This window comes from Dunckerocampus dactyliophorus, chromosome 1 (genome assembly GCF_027744805.1).
Source record: "Dunckerocampus dactyliophorus isolate RoL2022-P2 chromosome 1, RoL_Ddac_1.1, whole genome shotgun sequence".
Taxonomy (NCBI): Eukaryota; Metazoa; Chordata; class Actinopteri; order Syngnathiformes; family Syngnathidae; genus Dunckerocampus; species Dunckerocampus dactyliophorus.
The window spans coordinates 12865919-12888690 of NC_072819.1; the positions used below are offsets into that span (position 1 = coordinate 12865919).

At 42.8% G+C, this 22772-nt stretch overlaps 1 protein-coding gene across 5 annotated transcripts in view; it reads left to right on the top strand.

The window, feature by feature from the left end:
• Positions 1-22772, top strand: part of usp11 (ubiquitin specific peptidase 11) — a 50405-nt gene that overhangs the window by 23049 nt on the left and 4584 nt on the right. For all 5 annotated transcript variants that reach the window (XM_054770014.1, XM_054770024.1, XM_054770044.1 and 2 more), the window contains 14 exons: positions 1722-1821; positions 1910-2083; positions 2151-2309; positions 3603-3827; positions 11963-12046; positions 12129-12223; positions 12308-12490; positions 12603-12715; positions 13028-13504; positions 15014-15084; positions 15212-15324; positions 19032-19181; positions 21666-21781; positions 21879-21967. In XM_054770014.1, the coding sequence (XP_054625989.1) occupies positions 1722-1821; positions 1910-2083; positions 2151-2309; positions 3603-3827; positions 11963-12046; positions 12129-12223; positions 12308-12490; positions 12603-12715; positions 13028-13504; positions 15014-15084; positions 15212-15324; positions 19032-19181; positions 21666-21781; positions 21879-21967 (2149 nt within the window). The remainder of the gene's footprint in view (positions 1-1721; positions 1822-1909; positions 2084-2150; positions 2310-3602; positions 3828-11962; positions 12047-12128; positions 12224-12307; positions 12491-12602; positions 12716-13027; positions 13505-15013; positions 15085-15211; positions 15325-19031; positions 19182-21665; positions 21782-21878; positions 21968-22772) is intronic.

The following is a 22772-nucleotide window of genomic DNA, read 5'->3' on the forward strand; positions in this document are numbered from 1 at the left end:
ACTGTAACTCTGGACCTGTCCAACGTAATAGATGCTATATGTCACATGCAACAACGTAACAATAAACATTAGCACCACTAGCATAGCTATGTGAGTTACAGTGCTAACATTAGAGTCACATTTAAAGAGCTACATCATGCACGGTTAGCCTATTTGCTGAAGACGGACAAAATTATCAAACCTACAACTACCACATCTGTTGCTGACTGACTGATTGTTGGCAGAGCTTCGAGCGTCATTTTAAGATGCATAGTGAAGCCTGCTTTCTTTTTTTGGTTTTGCTTTTACAAAGTGGTGTGTGAATACAGCAGGGGTGGTAATCTATTTTTACTCTGTGTCTACGACTAAAACAAAGCATATTTGTAATGATCCACAATTAAAATAAACATGAAACAGATTAATTTACTTCCATTATCTTTTAATAATTGGAAGGTCACATCTACCAACATATTTCCCATTGCACAGAACCAGCAGGAAAAAAAAGTGCACCAGTAGCAGAATATAGAATTAACAAACTTCAGCATATTCTGAGTAACCAACATAAAAAAATCTGCCATTATTCACAAATATATAATAGACTTCTGAATTCAAGCTAAAATCCTGAGCATACAATCTCTGACAAAATATTTTTGCTGTATAGCAAAATCAAAAACAGCTTTCATACAAAATATAGATTTCTTTACCGCTGGTTCTCATACAAGAATAATGCTTGCAGACGTCAGTATGTTATGAATAACCAAAAAAACTAGGCTGCCGTTATTCACAATTGCAGTGTCAGTGAAATTGTGATGGGACGTTGTATCTGGGATCCAAAGTGCACAACAAAGCACGAAAGCCCTGATTCTCAACAATCGAATATGGCCACCAATCCTTAGCAATAAAAGTTGCGGTTGACTTTTGTGATTCACTCCGCCTTTTCCGAGTTGGGTAGAAAATTAGTTATCACCTGCTCGATGGTTCTCTGGTTGGCAGCAACTTCAGCTGGCTGTTTTTCCTCCTGGTTGAGGTGGAAACGTGCTACGTGGTATCTTTCGTGTTCCCAAAATATTTTAAGCTTGTATGACAAAGCTTGCATATTGTCTGAATTTTTACCTTCAGCTACGTGAAAGCCAAAGTGCTTCCAGACGCTCGCTTTAAATCCAGCGGGTGCGGAATAGAGTTTACGCTCAGCCATTTTTGTAGCGTCTTACACTTACCTGTAGATGCACCACCATAAACTGTCCGGGCTGCACTTCTGTTTTCCGTTGTTTTGTTCCATTCGATTATTGACATTTATAAATCGATTAATAATCGTCAATGTCTGCATCCTGATACATCTAAGAATTGATTATTTCCCCCACCCCTAGTATCCAGATAGATCGTCTGGGGCAAATAGGGGCGGATCCAAGGCGGTCCTCATGGCCATGAGGATGGAGGTTTTTCTTTCATGACGTCATAAAAAGCTGCAACTTGAAAAGTCTTTCCTCAAAAGTGTAGCAACATGTGAGTTAGATGATAGAATTTTCTCATGTTTGATGCTCAAACAGGATCTATGGACACTTAAGCATAATATAGGACCTTTAGCAGACCCTTTTACTAGTCACAGTGCTTCACTTCTTTTTCCACTTGTATGACTGTTAAGCATATTAAAATGTGTGTTATTTTTATTTTCATTCTTTTGCTATGGGACTTTTTCCCCATACAGGTTTCTTACCCCCTACTTCCTGTCTTTTTTTCCCCAGGAGGAACTCGGTGGAGGATCAGGACTCGTATCGAGGGCAGCCTGGCATCTGCGGCCTCACCAACCTGGGCAACACCTGCTTCATGAACTCTGCCCTGCAGGTCTCTGCCACGCACACACATGCACACACACATGCGCACACACACACACACACACACACACTGAGCGCCTGTCGTCCTTGGTGTGTAGTGTCTGAGCAACACTCCACCGCTGACAGAGTACTTCCTGCAGAGCTCCTACCTGGAGGAGCTCAACTTCTCCAACCCTCTGGGCATGAAGGGCGAGATTGCGGAGGCCTACGCTGACATCATCAAGCAGATGTGGTCGGGCCGCCATTACTATGTGGTTCCGCGCGTCTTCAAGGTGATGCAGCCAAATAGCTGACGGAGACCTGTTTTCTGAAGACTGTAGTTGTTTTTTATGTGGGCAGACGAAGGTGGGCCATTTTGCATCTCAGTTCCTGGGCTACCAGCAACACGACAGTCAGGAGCTGCTCTCCTTCCTGCTCGACGGCCTTCACGAGGACCTCAACCGCGTCAAAAACAAAGAGTACATCGAACTGAGAGACGCAGACGGCCGACCCGATCAGGTCACTGACTATGAACGTTTTTACATGAATATTGTGACTCAAATGATTACTGTTATTGGACCATAGTTCTCTTTGTAGACACAAAAATATCTCAATAAGCACAAATATGAAAATGTTGCTTATTGTAAGTAACACAGTATAAATACCAATATTAAGTGCAGTCCTCACATTTCAGTAAGCATTTTATTTTATCTTGTCAAGGGACAATACTATAGGATGCATACTTTATTGCAGGGATCACTAACTGGTGCATCGTGGTCCAAGTCCAGACCCAGACACGTCCAATACGGACTTGGATCTATAGTCAATACAGTAAATTATTGAAGTATTTTAGGTTTCTACGTTTCTAGCCCCGCTAGCCTTCTATATTTTGACTGATGCATTTTTTTACGTAGACTTTACTGTGCAGGTTGACCACCTACCAATTGCATGTCAGGTTAAGGCATCCCACGTGATGCTACTCAGCCAATTAAATCTGAATTGGCGCTAAACATTGTGACTTTAATACAACGGACACAGATGAAAGAGGAGGGAACTGAAGAGAGTGACACAGAAGAATCAGTGAGACAAACAGGGAAAGAAGTTCGAAATGAGTGATGGATATGAATAAAACGAACAGCAAGATGAAAGTTACATGGAAGGAAGAGAAATATGTTCCCACCGCTGCTTGCTAGATACTCTCGCCCTCCCTCGCCTTGGTCACGGGCAATGGTGGAGAAGTGAGAGGACGTACCTGAGTGTGAGGAAATGTTTTGTATCTGGACCTATTAGATTTTTAGTTGAATACCCCTCTTTAGTGTATACTATACTGTACAGCTTGTATAGCAGTATAGATGTACTAACTTACCACTGAAAATAAGTCAACACACAGCCATAGTGGTGGAGTACAAGAGGATTCCAGTAACAACCTGTGCAGCTCTGGTCAATTCAATGCCCACGACTATTAAGGCAGTGCTAGATAACAATGGTGCTCACATTAAATACTCACACCAAGGACACAAGTATACTCGCGCATGTTGCCAGCTATTTTGACAATAATGCCTGTGTGTTGACTCATTTTTGGGGGATACTAAATATATACTGCCATATAAGCTGTACGCTGACTAATATTAAGTACATTTATCCCTTGAGAAGATGGAATACAAGGTTTGCTGAAATGTGAGGGGTGGACTCTTGTCGGGTACTGTATTTATAAAGATAAGTACAAGTAAATTGGTGTAACAGTAAAAAAAAACCTGATGTTGTCATGTATGAAATTGCAACCATAGCCAAAAAGTTGTTTAACTCAAACAGGAAGTGGCAGAGGAGGCGTGGCGGAACCACAGAAGGCGCAACGACTCTGTTATTGTGGACACCTTCCATGGCCTCTTCAAGTCCACGCTCATCTGCCCCGAGTGCCACAAGGTCTCCGTCACCTTTGACCCCTTCTGCTACCTGAGCGTCCCGCTCCCTGTCAGCAAGGAGCGGGTCATGGAGGTCTTCTTTGTCTCGCTTGACCCATACGCCAAGCCCATGCAGGTGAGCGTAGAATCTCCTCATTATTATTATGGGCCTGCTTGCGAAGCAATAGCTACATACGTTCATACATAGATACAAACATACATATGTACGACATGTATACATACATACACACGTGGACAAAATTGTTGGTACTCTTCATTCAATGAAAGAAAAACTCGCAATGGTCAAAAAAGTAATAATAAATAAAGATTCTACGAAATGTAACCAATGATCGTCAGACATTGCTTTTCAACCAGGCTTCAACAGCATTATTGAAAAAAATAAACTCATGAAACAGGCCTGGACAAAAATGATGGTACCCCATAACTTGATATTTTGTTGCATAACCTTTTGAGGCAATCACTGCAATCAAACGATTCCTGTAACTGTCAATGAGACTTTTGCACCTCTCAGTAGGTATTTTGGTCCACTCCTCATGAGCAAACTGCTCCAGTTGTCTCAGGTTTGAAGGGTGCCTTTTCCAGATGGCATGTTTCAGCTCCTTCCAAAGATGCTCAATAGGATTAAGGTCAGGGCTCATAGAAGGCCACTTTAGAATAGGCCAGTGTTGTCCTCTGAGCCATTCTTGGGTGTTTTTAGCTGTGTTTTGGGTCATTGTCCTGTTGCAAGACCCATGACCTGCGACTGAGACCAAGCTGTCTGACACTGGCCTCTCTAGAATCCCTTGGTAGTCTTGAGATTTCAATGTACCCTGCACAGATTCAAGACACCCTGTGCCAGATGCAGCACAGCAGCCCGAGAACATAACAGAGCCTCCTCCATGTTTCACAGTAGGGACAGTGTTCTTTTCTTGATCTGCTTCATTTTTTCATCAGTGAACATAGAGCTGATGTGCCTTGCCAAAAAGTTCCGTTTTTGTCTCATCTGTCCATAGGACATTCTCCCAGAAGCTGTGTGGCTTGTCAACATGTAGTCTGGCAAAGTCCAGTCTGGCTTTTTTATGACTTGTTTTCAACTGTGGCGTCCTCCTTGGTCTTCTCCCATTAAGCCAACAGCGACGGATGATGCGATCTCACACTGATATTCCTTGAGCTTGAAGTTCACTTTCACTCTCTTTAGAAGTTTTTCTGGGCTCTTTTGTTACCATTCGTATTATCCGTCTTTTATTTGTCATCAATTTTCCTCCTGCGGCCACGTCCAGAGTGGTTGGCTACAGTCCCATGGATCTTAAACTTCTGAATAATATGTGCAACTGTTGTCACAGGAATATCACGCTGCTTGGAGATGGTCTTATAGCCTTCACCTTTAACATGCTTGTCGATAATTTTCTTTCTAATCTCCTGAGACAAATCTTTCCTTTGCTTCGTCTGGTCCATGTTGAGTGTGGTACACACCATGTCACCAAACAGCACAGTCTAGAGGCCCACTGACTGATTACAAGGTTGTAGACACCTGTTAGGGCCCTGTCACACCTTGACGATTTAGGCAGCGCATGCCTGACATGATCATTTTGATGGCATACGTTGAACTGCCGACAGTTTTTTTTTTTCAATTTTGGGCTTATACATAGCGTATTCATAACGAGGTCGACGTAAACATGACGTATTAGTAACTAATATAGAACGTTTCTATAACCTATAGACAACTTATATCAACGAATGCATAGCGTGTTGCCGGTGTTCACAATTTATGCCCAACGCCTGTCACACCTTGACGATTTAGCCAGCTTACGCCAACGGATGAAAAATTTGGCCAATACGCTGGCACGTCCAACGCCTCACCGCCTTAACTCGTTCGTTCGCTCGCTCTTTCATTAGCATGAATGAGCATTACTGCATTATTCTTACTTAAAAATGTACAACAAATAATCTATGATTAATAATGATAAACAGCCTATTTCAGTTTAATTGTTGTTTTCAATAAAATACTTTTTCAAAATGCTTTTTTATCTCACTCCCCCTTCTTGCTTTTGCATATTGTAGCTCTACTTAAGACCTCATTAAGATCCAAATGTGCAAAATACAAATTCTAGCAATTTTTCAACTGGTCTTAAGATTTTGATCAGGAGTGTTTATACAGTACAGTATATATGTGTGTGTGTGTGTGTGTGTGTGTGTGTATTTATGTATATACAGTATACATGTATGTATATTAGGGATGTCCCGATCCACATTTTTTGGCTTGCGATCCGTTACCGATCGTTTTTTTTGTTGTTTGTGGAATTGAATATCGTTATGAAAATAGCTCTTCAAACCATTAAAAAGAATGCAACCAATATGTTTTATTTTTTCACAAATTCTGTTTTTTCCATTTGAATTTTTTAGAATTCAGTTTTTTTAACTCTTCCACTTATTTTACCAGCATAGAGTGTGTGCTATTTAGGTTATTGAATGAAATGCACAAATCCTTACCTTTATTGATGCAATACACCTCTGGCCCATTTTGTCCAGTCATTGAGAAATGTTTGTAGCTTAGCTAACTTTTCTAATGAGATGTCAGCCTCAGCTCATATTGCTACAAAATCTTAAACAAACTGTAATGCGCGTGCTTGTAATTAGGGAAGACGGAGTCACAGATGTCATTCCAGTCGCCTTATTAAAGAAAGATATTTTAATGACCCCCTTATTTTGTTTACACAATTAGACAAATGTGACAAAGAGCACTCTTATTTTAAAGGACAAATGTGACAAAGGGCGCTCTTATTTTGAAGGCCGGAATGTGTTGTGTGTGTTGAGAATGGCAATTGACGGTTTATACGTACTGGGTGCAAGAATTAAACGTGCCCCTCATCTTTTTTCACTCAGAACCTGCACGTCGTCAGTGGGCATTGTAAAATGGTCCTTCCATTAAACTTTGGATGCATGACCTACCAATAACTACACTCTTGCATGAGTGGGGTCAAAAATAACCCCAATCAATGCGTTTTTGCAATAAACTTGAAGAAATGTCTTTCATTTTAGTTGAAGATGATGATTTTTATTATATTTTGATCAACAAAAGAGTGATTTCATTTGCATTTCCAGCAGCAATTGGTGCCTTTGCGATCTTTGTTTCTTGGACCATTCTGACATCTCTTTCTCTTCTGTTGACCCTGTGTGCTTGTCTCCTGTGGCTGGATTGTAGCTTTTGTCACGCCACACCTTCCCATTCAGTGATGTAGGTTGGTAGGTTCCGGTTACCTTCCAGTCGACTTTTCATGTGAGGAATCACAAGCTCCTTTGAAAGCTCTGTGATGAAGCATCGTGATACTTGTGTACAGAGGGTGCTGAGCCCTGAAAAACGAGTAGGCATTCAGAGTGGCAATATCAGTCATGTTGTACCACAGCACCATGAGCCGTGTTTTTGTCTGGCGCTTGCAGGTGTAGTTGCCAACCATCTGATCCACAGTATCTACATCTACTTTGGTCTGGTTGTAGAAGAGGATCACTTCTGTTTTTTTTCATTTGGCTGTTTTGATCCACTATCTTGCTGTGGTGCATTGTGCTGAGGAGCAGAACAGCTTTTCCCTTTTTTTGATGTTCATGCTGCCATTGAACCCAAATTCAGTGCTGTGGAACTCCCTGGACTTGGAAGATTCAAGATTTAAGAGTTTTATTGTCATATGCACAGTAAAACAGGTAGTTCTGCTATGCAATTAAATTGTTGTTCTGTTCATTCTCCCAAAAAAGAAAGAAAACACAAGAAAATGAATAAGAACATAAGAAACATAAATACCAACAAATTAAGCACCAACAACAGAAGAGACGTGAATACAAATAAATAAATAAAGTGCTATGAGTGTGTGCGTGTGTTGCGTGCGGCGTGTGTGAGTGCTTCGTTGAGAAGCCTGATGGCCTGTGGGTAAAAGCTGTTTGCCAGCCTTGTGGTCCTGGACTTCAAACTCCTGTAGCGTCTGCCTGACGGTAGGAGTGTGAATAATGAGTGTTGTGGATGTGTGCTGTCCTTGATGAGGTTGTGTGTTCTGCGTAGGACTCTAGATTTATAAATGTCTTGCAGTGAGGGGAGGGCTGCCCCAACAATGTTCTGTGAGGTCTTGATCACCCGCTGGAGTGCCTTCCTATCACGTGTTGTACAGTTACCGTACCAAACAGTGATGGAGGCGGTAAGGCCACTTTCGATAGTGCATCTATAGAAGCAACTCAGGATTTTGGTGGACATGCCAAATTTCCTCAGTCTTCTCAGGAAGTACAGTCTCCTTTGGGACTTCTTCATAATTTGTTGGGTGTTGTGAGACCAGGTGAGGTCCTCGCTGATGTGTGTACCAAGGAACTTGAAGGTTTTCACCCTCTCCACCTCAGTCTCATCAATAAACAGGGGTTTATGCGGCTCCTTTTCCCTTGTTCTTGGGTCAATGATCATCTCTTTAGTCTTATCTGTATTGAGAAGGAGATTGTTATCACGACACCAAGCTATGAGGTCCGCCACCTCTCTTCTGTATGACATTTCAACACCAGTGATCAGTCCGATGACTGTAGTGTCATCCGCAAATTTAATGATGCTGGTGTTGTTCTGGGAGGCCACGCAATCATAGGTGAAGAGCGTGTAGAGGAGCGGACTCAGCACACACCCCTGTGGGGTCCCAGTGCTCACAATTCTTGAGCTGGATGTGCGATTGTGGACTCTGACAGACATTGGCCTGCCTGTTAGAAAGTTAAACACCCAGTTACAGAGGGAGGGTGACAGGCCAAGTGTGAGGCGCTTATCTGTGAGTTTGTGGGGCATCAGTGGACCGGTTCTGGCGGTATGCAAACTGTAGAGGGTCCACAGTGGCCGGGATGCTCTTTTTGTTGTGGGTCAAGACTATTCTTTCAAAGCACTTCATAACAATAGGAGTGAGTGCTATCGGGCGATAGTCATTCAAGCAGGTCACGTTGCTCTTCTTGGGTACGGGCACTATGGTGATGGACTTAAAGCAGGTCGGTACAGATGCTTGTGCAAGTGACAGGTTAAATATGTCAGCAAGCACATCAGCTAGCTCTGATGAGCAAACCCGAAGTGCACGGCCTGAGATGTTGTCTGGGCCTGCTGCTTTTCGTGGGTTTGTTTTGTTCAGAACCCTGCGCACATCAGCTGATGTCACCATGAGAGGTGAGTACTGTGTGCTCCCCAAGCCCAGCCACCCTCTCTGCTCATCAGGAGTTTGGGTGTCAAAGCGTGCGTAAAACTCATCATTGGATGAAGCCTTCATCTTTGGAGGGATGTCTGGCTTGTTCTGTCGCAAGGTTCCCACAATAGTCAGACCCTTCTCCACGAGGTGCTCTGCAAGAGGCACACTGGTGAAGAAGTTGTTTGGTGATGTTGCCACCTGTGTGTCTGACTGATGGTTAATCTTTTCCCCCAGATTCTTTCTACATTGTACATAATCAATCAATCATCGTAAAAAAGGCTACCCAAGCGGTTAGCTTTTATTACAAGGAAGTTGTAAATATAGTAAGAGTCGCTGTAATACATTAAAGTACTAAAATTGCTTTGAAGTAAGCTAACTACATAGTAGGCTAATTTGATGACAATAATACTTATATCACAGAAAAGTCATGAATGTGGAAATGAAGTTCATGAATGAAGATAATACTTACATTAATGTTGCTAAAAATTCTGCAAGTGTTTGCAACTGCAACAAACAATGCATCATTCAAAGCACTTATAATATTTTTAAAGGGCAAAATGAATTATTTTGCATGTCTAGTGATTGACAGAGCAACCCTCCATGCCCCACTACAGCGCTCTGGCCCAGCAGGAAGTGATGCCGCTTCGCGCCCTAAGTGTGCATGTTGTTTTTGCAAGTTATGCAAATAAAAACAAACGTTGCATTTCACCAAGGCACTTTATATTTATTGCTTCTGTGCAAATACAAATGCATTTGTCGTTTACGAGAACCCATGTTGCATGAAAGGCATGTACCACGGCTCAAACGACTGGGCGTGTTTGTGACTAATAGAGGCATGGATTCTGCAAGTGTTTGCAAACTAAACATTGCATCATCCAAAGCACTTATAATATTATTATAGGGCAAAATGAATTATTTTGCGAAGGTGGGGAGTGTTATGTTTGTCCTTTATAAACAAGACAGGAAGAGCAGCGTGCAGAAATATATACTGTAGCAACTCCTGTATTGCTCTGTCAGCACAACACTCACACTCGTTGCCTTCATCACCGTAAACCTTCTTTCGGGTTCCACCCTTGCTGTAAGTCTTATGGGTAATATAATACATTCGGCACTAACCAACACAGGGAGAACCAGGGTGTTGGCTCGGAGAAGCTGTTCACTGTGAACAGGCAAGGTACATTCATGTCAGATACGCTATGTGTGTACACGCCGTGCGTCCACACGGAGGTATGTGTGCAGCGCGGTTTTCCCCATTTTTGCACGTAACCAGCTCGTAGGAGCATGTACGTCGGGATGTAACCCCCCTAAACTTTGCATCATCCAATGCACTTACAATAATGTAGGGCAAAATAAATTAGTTTTTTCATACCTAGTCGACACGGTGAAACCAGCGATAACACCGCTCCCCCAAACACACCGCTTTTGAAACACGACGCCCTTCCTCCAGATTACACACACCCGTCCCGCACATGGGCGGATTATCCACTGCACCGAATGTAGAGTACAGAGCCCCCGAGGGGACATGGAGAAAAAAAGAATATGATGGGTAAAAAAAATGTAAAAAACTTTTGCAAGATAACGCAAAGCAGTTTTGTGTTCCCTCGCAATGTCAATGGATAGATCTGAAGCTGAACTAGTGATTAAAGCATTGAAAGTAAAAATAAATAATATATCAGGTGAGGTTAATTGGAGACTCTAAATTGCCCATAGGTATGACTGTGAGTGTGAATGATTGTTTGTCTATATGTGCCCTGCGATTGGCTGGCGACCAGTCCAGGGTGTACCCCGCCTGTCGCCCGAAGTCAGCTGGGATAGGCTCCAGCATGCCCCCGCAACCCTAATGAGGAAGAAGCGGTATAGAAAATGGATGGATGGATGACTTATAACACTCTTATGAGCGTTACCATGCATGGTCCCTAGGTGGCATAGTGTGGCTTTTTTTGAAAAAACTAATAGCGCCCAAAATAATAAAGCATCAAAGTCCATGTTGTTATGGATTATTGACTGTGCAAGGCTCTTATTACCTCATATCAAATATCCTACTTTGAAAGTCATTTCTGGAAAATATTGCATACTTTGGGTTTTTGCAATAAGAAAAAAATTGAGTAGCATAAAACCCAAAACAAAACATGTAAACATAATAAAAACAATATCAACCGATAGCTCTGAAGCTGTAGCGTTGAAAGTACAAAACAAATGTATATACGACTTACTTATAACACTCTTCATGAGTCAGACATTTTACGGGCGAGGGAGTCAATACGTTGTTTAAATAGAAGGAAAACCCTAGGGTTGCAGTGAAACACAACACGGTGAAAATACCGTATACTCATCCAGCCTGAGTTGCATGCACACACACACACACACACGCACAAACACAGCTGCACGAGCTAAACTAAGCAAACCCCGTTAGCTTCCATTCATGCTCCGTAACAGAGGAATTTCCAAGGTTTTTCGCCGCCGTTTCGACATGTTTCGTCGTGTTTGTGCGGTCCTTATTTCAGCAACCAGCAGTTAGAGCAGCACTTCTCATGCAAGCTCCCATTCACCATGACACTGCAGTCGGGGCACAGCGAGAGGGAACTACCACTGTAGCTACAGAGCCGAATATCCAACGTCCAACTAACTTCACCACGGTGCACTGCAGACACGTCTGCATGTAGGTGTTGCGTTTTCTTTTTCTTGCGGGTGGCAACCAGCTTTGAGGAGCATTACCGCACCTAGCATGTTGGAGTGTGCCTCAGAGTTACGAACGTGATACGGCAACCGAATCGGCCCGATCTCGTGGCGGAAGCCGATATTATCCGATCTTCACAAATACAGAGGATCGGCAGCCGATCCTGATCCTGAAGATCGGATCGGTACATGTGTGTGTAGGTTCTGTAGATACAGTACATCCATAAATACATAAATGCATACATACCATGCTGTTAGCAACAGCATTGGTAGCATTTAAATGTTGTTGGGATTGTCCCAAAATTAACATGGGTAGCAGGATGTTTTAAATCAAACACTTTAGACTGACATGTTTAAGATTCTTTACTGTAGATAACATTCTAATTTGTGTGTGTGCATGTTTGTGCAGCATCGTGTTGTGCTTCCAAAGGTGGGAAAAGTTTCTGACCTCTGCTCAGCTCTGTCTGAGATGACAGGCGTTCCTGCCACTCAGGTGAGACTTAACGACTTGAAGTCACTCCACAACATCACTTACTGTCTCACTAAATCGTGGTAAGACTTTGCGTTTTTTTCAGATGGTGGTGGCTGATTTGTTCAACCATCGCTTTTATAAAATCTACACTGCCGATGAACCACTCAGCTGCATTCTGGACCGAGACGACATCTTTGTGTACGACCACCGATGTCCTGTGTCCAGCTTGTGAGCCTTTTCCTGCATCATGTGGAAACATGTCTTTATGTTACATGCGTGCAGGTACGAGTGCGGTGCGCAGGACGACGAGCAAGTGCTGCTAGCACTCTACTTAAGGGAACGCTCCCACTACAGAGACTATGGCTCTGTCAACACCACGCTCTTTGGACACCCGCTGCTGCTCAATGTGCCGCGCAGCAGCTGCAGCCAGGAGGCGCTCTACCATCTTTTCCTGCAGAGATTGGCGTGAGGGGCACAGTTAATCTTGTCACACTCGCTGAACTGAGCTCTCACCTGCCTTTAGAGATGTTTGGTTATTTTACATATGGTGATTGTATGTATGTGTGTGTGTGTGTAGGCGCTACGTGCGGGTGCCTGACCCCTCGGAGGAGCTAGAGGAGGATGACTATGATGATGATGATGATGATGAAGAGGAACTGTATAAGACTCAGACCAACGGCATCAGTGACGGTAGCGTGATCAGACAGGAAGCAGTTTTTTATGTCCCCACCAAACTCCAACCATCCCATCTTCTATAGCGCTTGTCCTCATTAGGGTGGCTGGTGAGCTGGAACCTATACCACCTGAATTTGGGTGAGGCGGGGTACACCCTGGCCTGGTCACCAGCAAGTCATAGGACACATGGAGAGAACCAACCACTGACACCTACAGACAATTTAGTCTCCAATTAGTCCCCCAAGGGGGGTGCTTTTAAATGTAGTGGAGTCTTTAATGATGACATCACTTCCTGTTCATGTCTGACTGCTTGCTCTTGTTTTTTAGATGACGAGCAGGACGGCACGGAGCAGGCAGGCCCCTCCCACAGGGAGGTGTGTTGCTCAGACAGGCCCGCGAACAGCCACCATGAGGGCACCACCCCTCCCTCAGAGTTCCACCCTGAGCATCCACGGCCCCCCACGGAGGAGGGCGACGTCCGGAACAACGCATGGCCGACCACCACCAAGCTCCTCTGCAGCGGTGACGCTGGCCCCAGTGACGGTCACATCCACGCCCGCGGGGAGGCGAGCACAGCCAACGAAGAAGGGGTGGCAGCAGCGCCGCCATCGTCACAGCACCCTCCGTGTGACACCACAGAAGAGGATGGGAAGCAGGAGGAGGCGTGTCCTCCCAGCCCACCAGCCAGTGAGGAAGGGGCCAAGACGAAGGCGTGTGGCAGGAAGAAGAAACGTCTGTTCACCATCCAGGCAGTCAACTGTAACGGCACAGAGCGCGAGATGGGTCCCGACATGTCCTTCAGTTGTGAGTGTATACAGTGTACACACACACACACACACACACACACACACACACACACACACACACACACACAGGTGGAAGTCAAGCACTTACATCAAGATACATTTTCCTATTTGCGTACTACAGTCGTCCCTCGTTTATCCCGGTTAATTGGTTCCAGCCCCGACTGTGATAGGTGAATTTCCACAAAGTAGCATTCAATATTAATAAATTGAATATTTTTGTAGTTAGAGCATAGGAAACCTGTTTATGACGTTCTAAAAATGTTTTTTTAACATTAGAGCCCTGTCTTTAAGACTTTAAATAACACCCCTATAGTCACCTTTATACTCATATTACCTAATGTAGTAGACATGATGAGCAATAATAAGACATAACTCACCGTTAGCATTTGTAAAGTTTGTTTTTGTAGGATCTCGAACGTAATGTGGGTCGATGGCATGGCATTAAAAAAAAAAAAAAAAAAGATGGACCTCTCATCCATCCTCGCTATGACCTTTGTCACTTGATTGATATACAGAACAGCCAGTCTAACATTAATCTGCCATATTCTGCAGCTGTCTGAGTGGCTGGTCTCAGACCATGTTGGAAGTGAACCTGCTCGATGTGGAGGTCCTGGGTAGGTGTGGTTACTTGTGGTCTGCGGTTGTTCGGTTGGATGGACTGCCAAATTCTCTGAACTGCCTTTGGAGACGGCTTATGGTAGAGAAATGAACAGTTCTGGTTGACATTCCTGCTGTCAGCATGCCAATTGCACACTCCCTCAAATCTTGCGACACCTGTGGCATTGTGCTTTGTGATAAAACTGCACATTTCAGAGTGGCCTTTTATTGTGGGCAGTCTATTGCCCACAATATAAATATTGAAATTCAAGTTATATGTAGTATTCTGGCTGCGAGGCATCAATTCTGACAGGAAACACTGATACATTATCTTACATTACTTTACCTTAACACTGCATGTAGTCAACCATAGCATGTCTGACATGATAGTGAAAAGAAGTTCTCCGATTCTGTGTGGAAGTTTTTGTCTTCTTATTTTGTCTTTTCTCTCCACTCCATTTGAAACCCTTTCTGAAGTTTAGAATATACGTATAAATTGGAGGCTAACTAGTTAACTCGCTAGCATGCTATGCAGCCATGGCCGTCTCTTGTGTCCCTGCAATGACTCTGTAGCCTGTGCATTAGCATTGGGGTGTAAAGAAAGAATAATAGAAGTGTATATTGAGGTGTTATTTCATGTCTACAGGCCTCTTATAATTATTATGTATTTAGAAAGTCAAACATTTTTTTCGATGCTGTAACTACAAAAATATTCAATTTATTAAGATTGAATACTATTTGGCGGAAATTCACTTACCGTGGTTGGGTCTGGAACAATTAACCGTGATAAACGAGGGACGACTGTATGCCTTTTCCCCAAAAAATATCTAATTTTTTGGGGAAAAACGAACAAAGATTATACATCTTTTTTGTCGCTCCAACATTTCAACCTGTCTTCCCGTGTGAGCAGCACAGCCATACGTGGCCTTGGACTGGGACGCTGACATGAAGAAGAAATTCTACAATGAAAATGAGGCTGAGGTGTGTGTATGTTATTGTGCATGGCAGTTACAGGTGTCTTGGCAGGAGTGACACTCATTTCATAGCTAGGTGTAAGTGCTTGCAGTCGTTCTGTTGTGTAACTGTCACCATTCTGTTTCTGCTGCAGAAGTACGTGAAGCACAGCAGCATGGATGTTCCTCAGCAGCAGACCACTGTGCAGCTGCAAGAGTGCATCCAGCTCTTCACCACTGTGGAAACACTGGAGGAGGAAAACCCTTGGTAGACATACACGCACACGCACACACACACACACACACACATGCAGTGGTGTGAAAAGTTGTTTTTCCCCTCTCCTGATTTTTTTTTTTTTTTTTTTTTGCATGGTTGTCACACTTAAATGTTTCAGATCATCAAGCAAATTTAAATATTAGTCAATGACAACACAACTGCAGTTTTTAAATGAAACTTTTTATAATTAAGGGAGACTGGCCCTGTGTGAAAAAGTGATTGCCCCGCTGTTAAACCATAACTGTGGTTTATCGCACCTAAGTTCAAGTGGAAAAGGTCATAAAGTCATTTTTAAAGCTTTGGACTCCAGTGAACCACAGTGAGAGCCATTATTCACAAATGTTGAAAACATGGAACAGTGGTGAACCTTCCCAGGAGTGTCCGGCCAACCAAAATGACCCCAAAAGCGCACCGACGACTCATCCAAGAGGTCACAAAAGACCCCACAACAACATCCAAAGTACCACAGGCCTCACTTGCCTCAGTGAAGGTCAGTGTTCATGACTCCACCATAAGAAAGACACTGGGCAAAAACGGCCTGCATAGCAGAGTTTCAAGACAAAAACCACTGCTGAACAAAAAGAACATTAAGGCTCATCTCAATTTTGCCAGAAAACATCTTGATGATCCACAAGATCTTTGGGAAAATACTCTGTGGTCTGAGCAGACAAAAGTTGAACTTTTTGGAAGGTGTTTGTCCCATTACATCTGGTATAAAAGTAACACCACACTTCAGAAAAAGAACATCATACCAACAGTAAAATATGGTGGTGGTAGTGTTTTAGAGGCTGTTTTGCTGCTTCAGGACCTGGAAGACTTGCTGTGAGAAATGGAACCATGAATTCTGCTGTCTACCAAGAAATCCTGAAGGAGAATGTCCGGCCATCTGAAACGAATTTGGGACAATGATCCAAAACACAGCAGCAAGTCCACCTCTGAATGGTTGAAGAAAAACAGAATGAAGACTTTAGAGTGGCCTAGTCAAAGTCCTGACCTGAATCCTATTGAGATGCTGTGTCATGACCTTAAAAAGGTGCTTCATGCTGGAAAACCCTCCACTGTGGCTGAATTACAACAAATCTTCAAAGATGAGTGGTCCAAAATTCCTCCTCAGCGCTGTAAGAGACTCATTGCAAGTTATCACAAACACTTGATTGCAGTTGTTGCTGCTAAGGGGGGTCCAACCAGTTATTAGGTTTAGGGGACAATCACTTTATCACACAGTGCCATGTAGGTTTTCTTTTCTCCCTTAATACAAAGTTTCATTTAAAAACTACATTTTGTTTTCGTTGACTAATATTTCAATTTTCTTGTTGATCTGGAACATAAATTATAATTAATATAATTTACTATAATTTTGCCTTACTGTATAATGAGAGCCGATAATAAACACAGCTGTATGTAGGCCTATGGGCTCCCGTATTTTTCGGCACGCAAATGAAGACCTCATCAGCTTCAAGCGTGTAAACAATTGTGGGTGGTCAGTAGCAAGCTAGCTCGCTCCTCCATTCCATCCATTTTTTATGCCGCTGATCCCCACTAGTAGGTAAGTTACAATTCTCGGAAGTAAACAAGTCTGACACAGTGTGTGCGCGTTCAATTAGGAAAGTCCGTGGGTGCGTCTGTGAAAATGCTGCTTTTTCATACGATATCGGGTGTATTGTCATTCGTATACATAGATTATACATAGATACATAGATACATAGATTACCGTATTTTCGTGACCATAAGGCGCACCGTATTAAAAGGCGCAGTCTCAGTTACAGGTGCTATTTCTGTATTTAACACATACACAAGGTGCACCGTATTATTGGGTGCAGGTATGGTCAATCATACGGGTACTGTGGCGCCGAAGAGTCAGTGAGGAAGCAATAGTGCTTTCTTTGGGCAGATTAAGAACAGATCTCTCATGAGGATGGTCATCTCTCAACACAACAGTCTCAGTCATTGTGCACAACTAAAAACATCACACAGCAATGCAAAAACAGACAAGAAACTACCGCTATTTTTGCAGAACAATAACTAACAACTATGTAGCTCAAACAGGTAACTTTAAGAGCATTTGCACCAAAACAGTACGGCAAAGCACGCTGGGGAACAGGAAGTGCTCCCAGCGCCGCTACAATACGCTATCATGCATGCACGCTAAAACATACGCTAGCATGCATGCTATCGTATGTTTTTAAAAAGCCAGCGGGAGCAAAACTGAGTTGGGTTGTACTTTATTGAAGTATTTAACAATGTACTCACGTTATTTTTGATCAATCCTCATCCACAAATCCATCAAAGTCCTCATCTTCTGTATCCCAAATGAACAGCGGGGCAAGTTGTCCATCAAACACGCCAGGCTGCCTCTCGTCATTGTCAGTCAGTCTCGTTGCCGTGCGGCGCCTCAGAAATGATGCTGGCTTTTGCGAAAGCTCGATCAACCGTGCATCAGACACGTTAGCCCAAGCATCCACAATCCATTCACAAATTGTGGTGTAATTCGAGTGGCGCTGCCTCCCAGTCTTAGTGAAGCTGTGTTCACTAGCTGTCATCCATCGCTCCCACGCCGCTCGCAACTTCACTTTAAACGCCGTGTTTACACCGATGTCCAGCGGTTGGAGTTCCTTCATCAATCCTCCCGGAATGATGTCATAAACCCGGGTTCATTTGCTGCACTTGCTTTTTCACAGCGGCTGTGAGATGAGCGCACATGGAGTCCGATCAACAGGGACGGTGACACGTGGGAAAAAAACATCCGGTCTCTTTCCGTACACGTCACTCAGCCACACCCACTCAGCCATTTCCTCCTCATCCTTCCAGCCTTTTGATTGGTCTTTACGATGACTTCGGCTGGAAACTTTTCTTTAGGCAGCATCTTCCTCTTAAAAATCACCACAGGTAGCAGTTTCTGTCCATTACCATGGCAACCAAGCACAACAGTCAACGCCGACTTCTCGTGCCCCGTTGTGCGTATCGCTACCGTGCTGGTCCCCTTCTTCTCTACAGTGTGGTTCACCGGGATGTCGAAAGTGAGCGGCACGTCGTCCATGTTGGTGATGTAGTTGGGCTGGATGTGTTTGTATGCAATGTTTTTACTGCAGTAGAGGTTGCTGCGCCACGGTAGTCCTTGCCCGGATGGATAGATGGCGCTGTTTCGTTGATCTTGAATTCTCTTGCGGCTGCTCGATTCCCATGTTCCTCCACAATAGTTGGCAGTGTAAACTGTGCTTCATAAGCCTGTCTCTTTGTAGCTGGCATTTTCGAGGGTCCTTAGCCAAATCGATGTTGTTTTGCACAATGCACATCTTGGCACTATGTACCACCTACTGGGGGCGTGCCTTTAGCGGCTTCCAATGTTAAGTCCAACTTTTAAGCCTTTCAAACTCTTAAGCCTTTCAAATGGATTGGAGCTGAGGGAAAGAATAAAAGATATGTAGGATATAAATTCACTTTAATACCTATCTGCAGATGAAATTTCATTCAAATAGTATGGTGCAAAATGTGTTAATTTTGGCCTGTAATTAGTGTGTACATGCAATTTGTAGTTTGGCGTGGAAACGAATACAGCGTGCTGCTGCATACTTGAAAATGATGACACTTGATTTTCTTCCCTTGACTTTTTGATGATCCAAATAATGTAAATGGCTACTCTGTTGACTTTTAAAACAAATGTCACTCTTTTTTTTTTATTTCTATATTGTGTGTCTCAGGTACTGTCCCGTGTGTAAGAAGCACCAGCTGGCCACCAAGAAACTGGACCTGTGGTCTTTGCCAGAGGTCCTCATCATTCACCTCAAGAGGTTTTCCTACACAAAGTTCACCAGAGAGAAGCTCGACACCATCGTCGACTTCCCCCTCAGGTAATGTTTTGTTGTTTTTTTTCCAAGATGTATAGTAAAATATATATATATATATACACACACACACACAGTCAAAGCTGTCTTAGCAGTAAATTTACATGTTATAGACCCTGTGTATAGCAGTCACCTGTCCAACGTGGCCAGCGGCCACCCATTTTGTCTCCCTTGGTCAATATCTGACTGCATATAGCGGCCAAATTACCGACTCAGGTAATCATGCACGAAAAAGTTTTGTTTTTCAATCAATGAAGCCGTCGTGTGTAGACTTAATTACTGAGTCCTAGCTCAGTCACAATCATTCACAAGATCCACACAAACTGTCAGTTCTTCGACATAAAAAAGCCGTCTTCTTTTGAGTTTGCTATTGCCTGGTCAAACATGTAACTTTAAGAGCATTTGCACCAAAACATTACCGCAAAGTAGGCTGGGAACAGGACGTGCTCCCAGCGACGCTACAATAAAATAAAAAAACATACGCTAGCATGCATGCGGCAGCGGGAGCAAAACTGAGTTCGGTTGTACTTAATTGAAGTATTTTAGAATGTACTCACGTTATTTTTCATCAATCCTCATCCACAAATCCATCAAAGTCCTCATCTTCTGTATTCGACACAAAAAAGCCGTCTTCTTTTCCGTTCGCTACTAGTCTGTTAACTTGTCAGTGTTATTCAGCTCCGAAGCAAAGAAGGAAACTTCTCCTGTTGCTTCTGCCAACTTTATTTATTGAACGCGGCCACCAGACAGCAGCTCAGAACACACACACATCTCTCAGCATTGTCTCTCCTTCCTGCTTGCCCACAAGGCAAAGGTTAAACAAGCCCCACTACATAGCTGTCCAGCCGATGCCTGTAAGAAATGACACCGTTTATTTCCTGGTGTGCACTGGTCAATACTGTAATGCCGCTTGTTGTGGGGAAGGAGAGACTCACGTTGCCGATGCACTTTAATGGCTTTATTAACAGCGGAGAACACTGCAGGACTTTACATCCACGCCAACATAAACACACTTCCCAACTCTCTCCAAACTCCAGCTAGCACTGAGCCTAGCTCTCCTGCTCGGGACGCCCACCGTCACTTCCCGTCACCTCCTGATGAACTAAAGCTGTAATGACAACTCTGCCGTATAAAAAGTAAAATATTAAAAACAAGCGTAAGACATTACTAGCACAGCTTTGTTCTGTGGGTCGTGGATATATTCTATCAGTTATTATTAAGCCTCTAGCTTCCTTTTAGTCAGTAAAAACCTTGGCTATGATTGCACTACATTGTCATGTAGACCTACAAAGTACACTTGGAAGAACAAGAGGTGAATAAATGTATTGCAACTGATGTGAAACTGATGAGGGGTAGGATTAAATAAGCTTTGCTTCTTCCTACTCCTTTTTGGACATGCAAAATTGTGAATTGTACTATGTGATGTGTTACTGTTGAACCATGAACCATGATAATAACAAGCCTAGTAGTGCTGTACAACTTTTATCCGCAGTCCACAGTGCCCTCTACTGGTCAACATTCAAACTGGACGCCAACCTGTCTATAGCGGCCACCTGTCTATAGCAGCCACTTTTGCAGACTCCCTCTAGTGGCTGCTATAGACAAGTTTGACCGTATATGTATGTATATGTATGTATATGTATACGTGTATGTATGTGTGTGTATACATATATATATGTATATGTATCTATATGTATATATGTATATGTACGAATATGTATGTATATATATATATATATATATATATGTATGTATATGTATGGATATGTAAGTGTGTGTGTGTGTATATATATATATATATGTGTGTGTGTGTGTGTGTGTGTGTGTGTGTGTGTGTGTGTGTGTGTGTGTATGTATATATATATATGTGTGTGTGTGTGTGTGTGTATGTATATATATATATGTTCCAAATTTACTAAGACAAAGTCCCAATTTTACAAAAATAAATCATTTTTAGAAAGACTGAAGAGAATGTTTGAGCATAACCTGAAAATGAACAGTTGTGTTTTTTTCAAAGAAAAAAGTAATCTTGTGAGAAAACAGTAGATATTTTTATTATTTTAATTATCAAAAAAAATATATATAAAACATATAAAAATCTTCAAAAACGTTTTCCCTCCTTTTTATGTTGTGAGTCCCTAGACCAGGGGTCACCAACGTTTATCCTTGTGAGAGCTACTTTTACAAAATGAAAACGGCCAACAGCTACTCATTTTTGTAACATTTATTTTCATGTCTTATTTCAACCCAAAGAAAGTGAATATGCTTGTTTTACCAGAACATGAACAAAATGACTTCCATTTTGTATTTCAGAATACATTTCTTTCTAGTGTTCTCACATTATTAACTGAAAACCTGAACGAAAAGCAGGCTTGCGGGCGCCTCATGTGGTCGTGGGGTGATGCCCGGTGCCCGCTGGCACCGCGTTGGTGACCCCTGCCCTAATAGTTGATGTTAGTGACAAGTGTGCGTCCGCGTTTTGTCTTACAGGAACCTGGACTTCTCAGGCTGTCTCTTGAGGAAGACCGTGTCCAACGGGGAGCCGCCCAGCCGCTATGACCTCATTGCTGTGTCCAACCACTATGGAGGACTGCGAGACGGACATTGTAAGACTGTTTTGTTTTTTGTTTTTTTTTCCAAGTCCGCATTTTTGGTGTCAGCATATGCTGAGTCAAGCTTTTTTCTGTGTGCGCGCATGTGCAGATACCAGCTATGCACGTAACAAGGACAACGGTCAGTGGTACTACTTTGACGACAGCAAGGTGACATACGCCAGAGAAGACCAGATCATGGTACGTAGAAACTACTGCATCCCATAATAATGACCTGAAGTAACTTATTGATGTGCAACATTAATTCCGGTTGTGAAAGATAAACCGAGGCGACCTGATAGCCGGTTTGTAAGCGAACGATTGGGTTGCGCCGTTAGCAGCCTCCTGTATTGATAAGAATCATAAATCTTTTGGATTATTGATTGTGGAGACGTGCATTGGGAATGGCAAGAGAAGCAATCTGCTGACATGTCTTTTTTTTTTTTTTTTAACACGAGAGCCTGGGCTGCCGATGAAAGGATTGTGGCGCATGCTCCATAGCTTAGCATGGCTGAAGACGAGAACGGATGTAAATAGTAGCAGGTGCGCTAGCTAGCTAGTCACTGCGAAAGATTTTCAACACATCAGCAAAAAAAAAACTTTGGAACGTCTTTGGATTTTCCAAAAAGGGTGCAAAATTTGACCAGCCAGACCAACAGAGGAAAGTATGGTAATGTTTTTGCTTTGTAACTTGTTGACTTTATAATGCTGCACCTTTATTACCTACAACCCAACGCTCGGCTGAAATGCATGCTTACTATTGTTAAGACATTTTGAGTATGTGATTGTTTACTTTTCCAAACTAACACAGCATTTTCATTGCACCCATGTGACAAATAGTTCTATTTACTTATCTGTGCTTGGACACATTTTTGTCACTTTTGAAGAGATGTCATTATTTAAGGGCTTTGCACTTTATTATTATTATTTTTTTTTATTTTGTATTATTGATTGGACCGAAGGTTACTACTTGTTTTTTCATAAAGTTTATATAGATTGATGGATG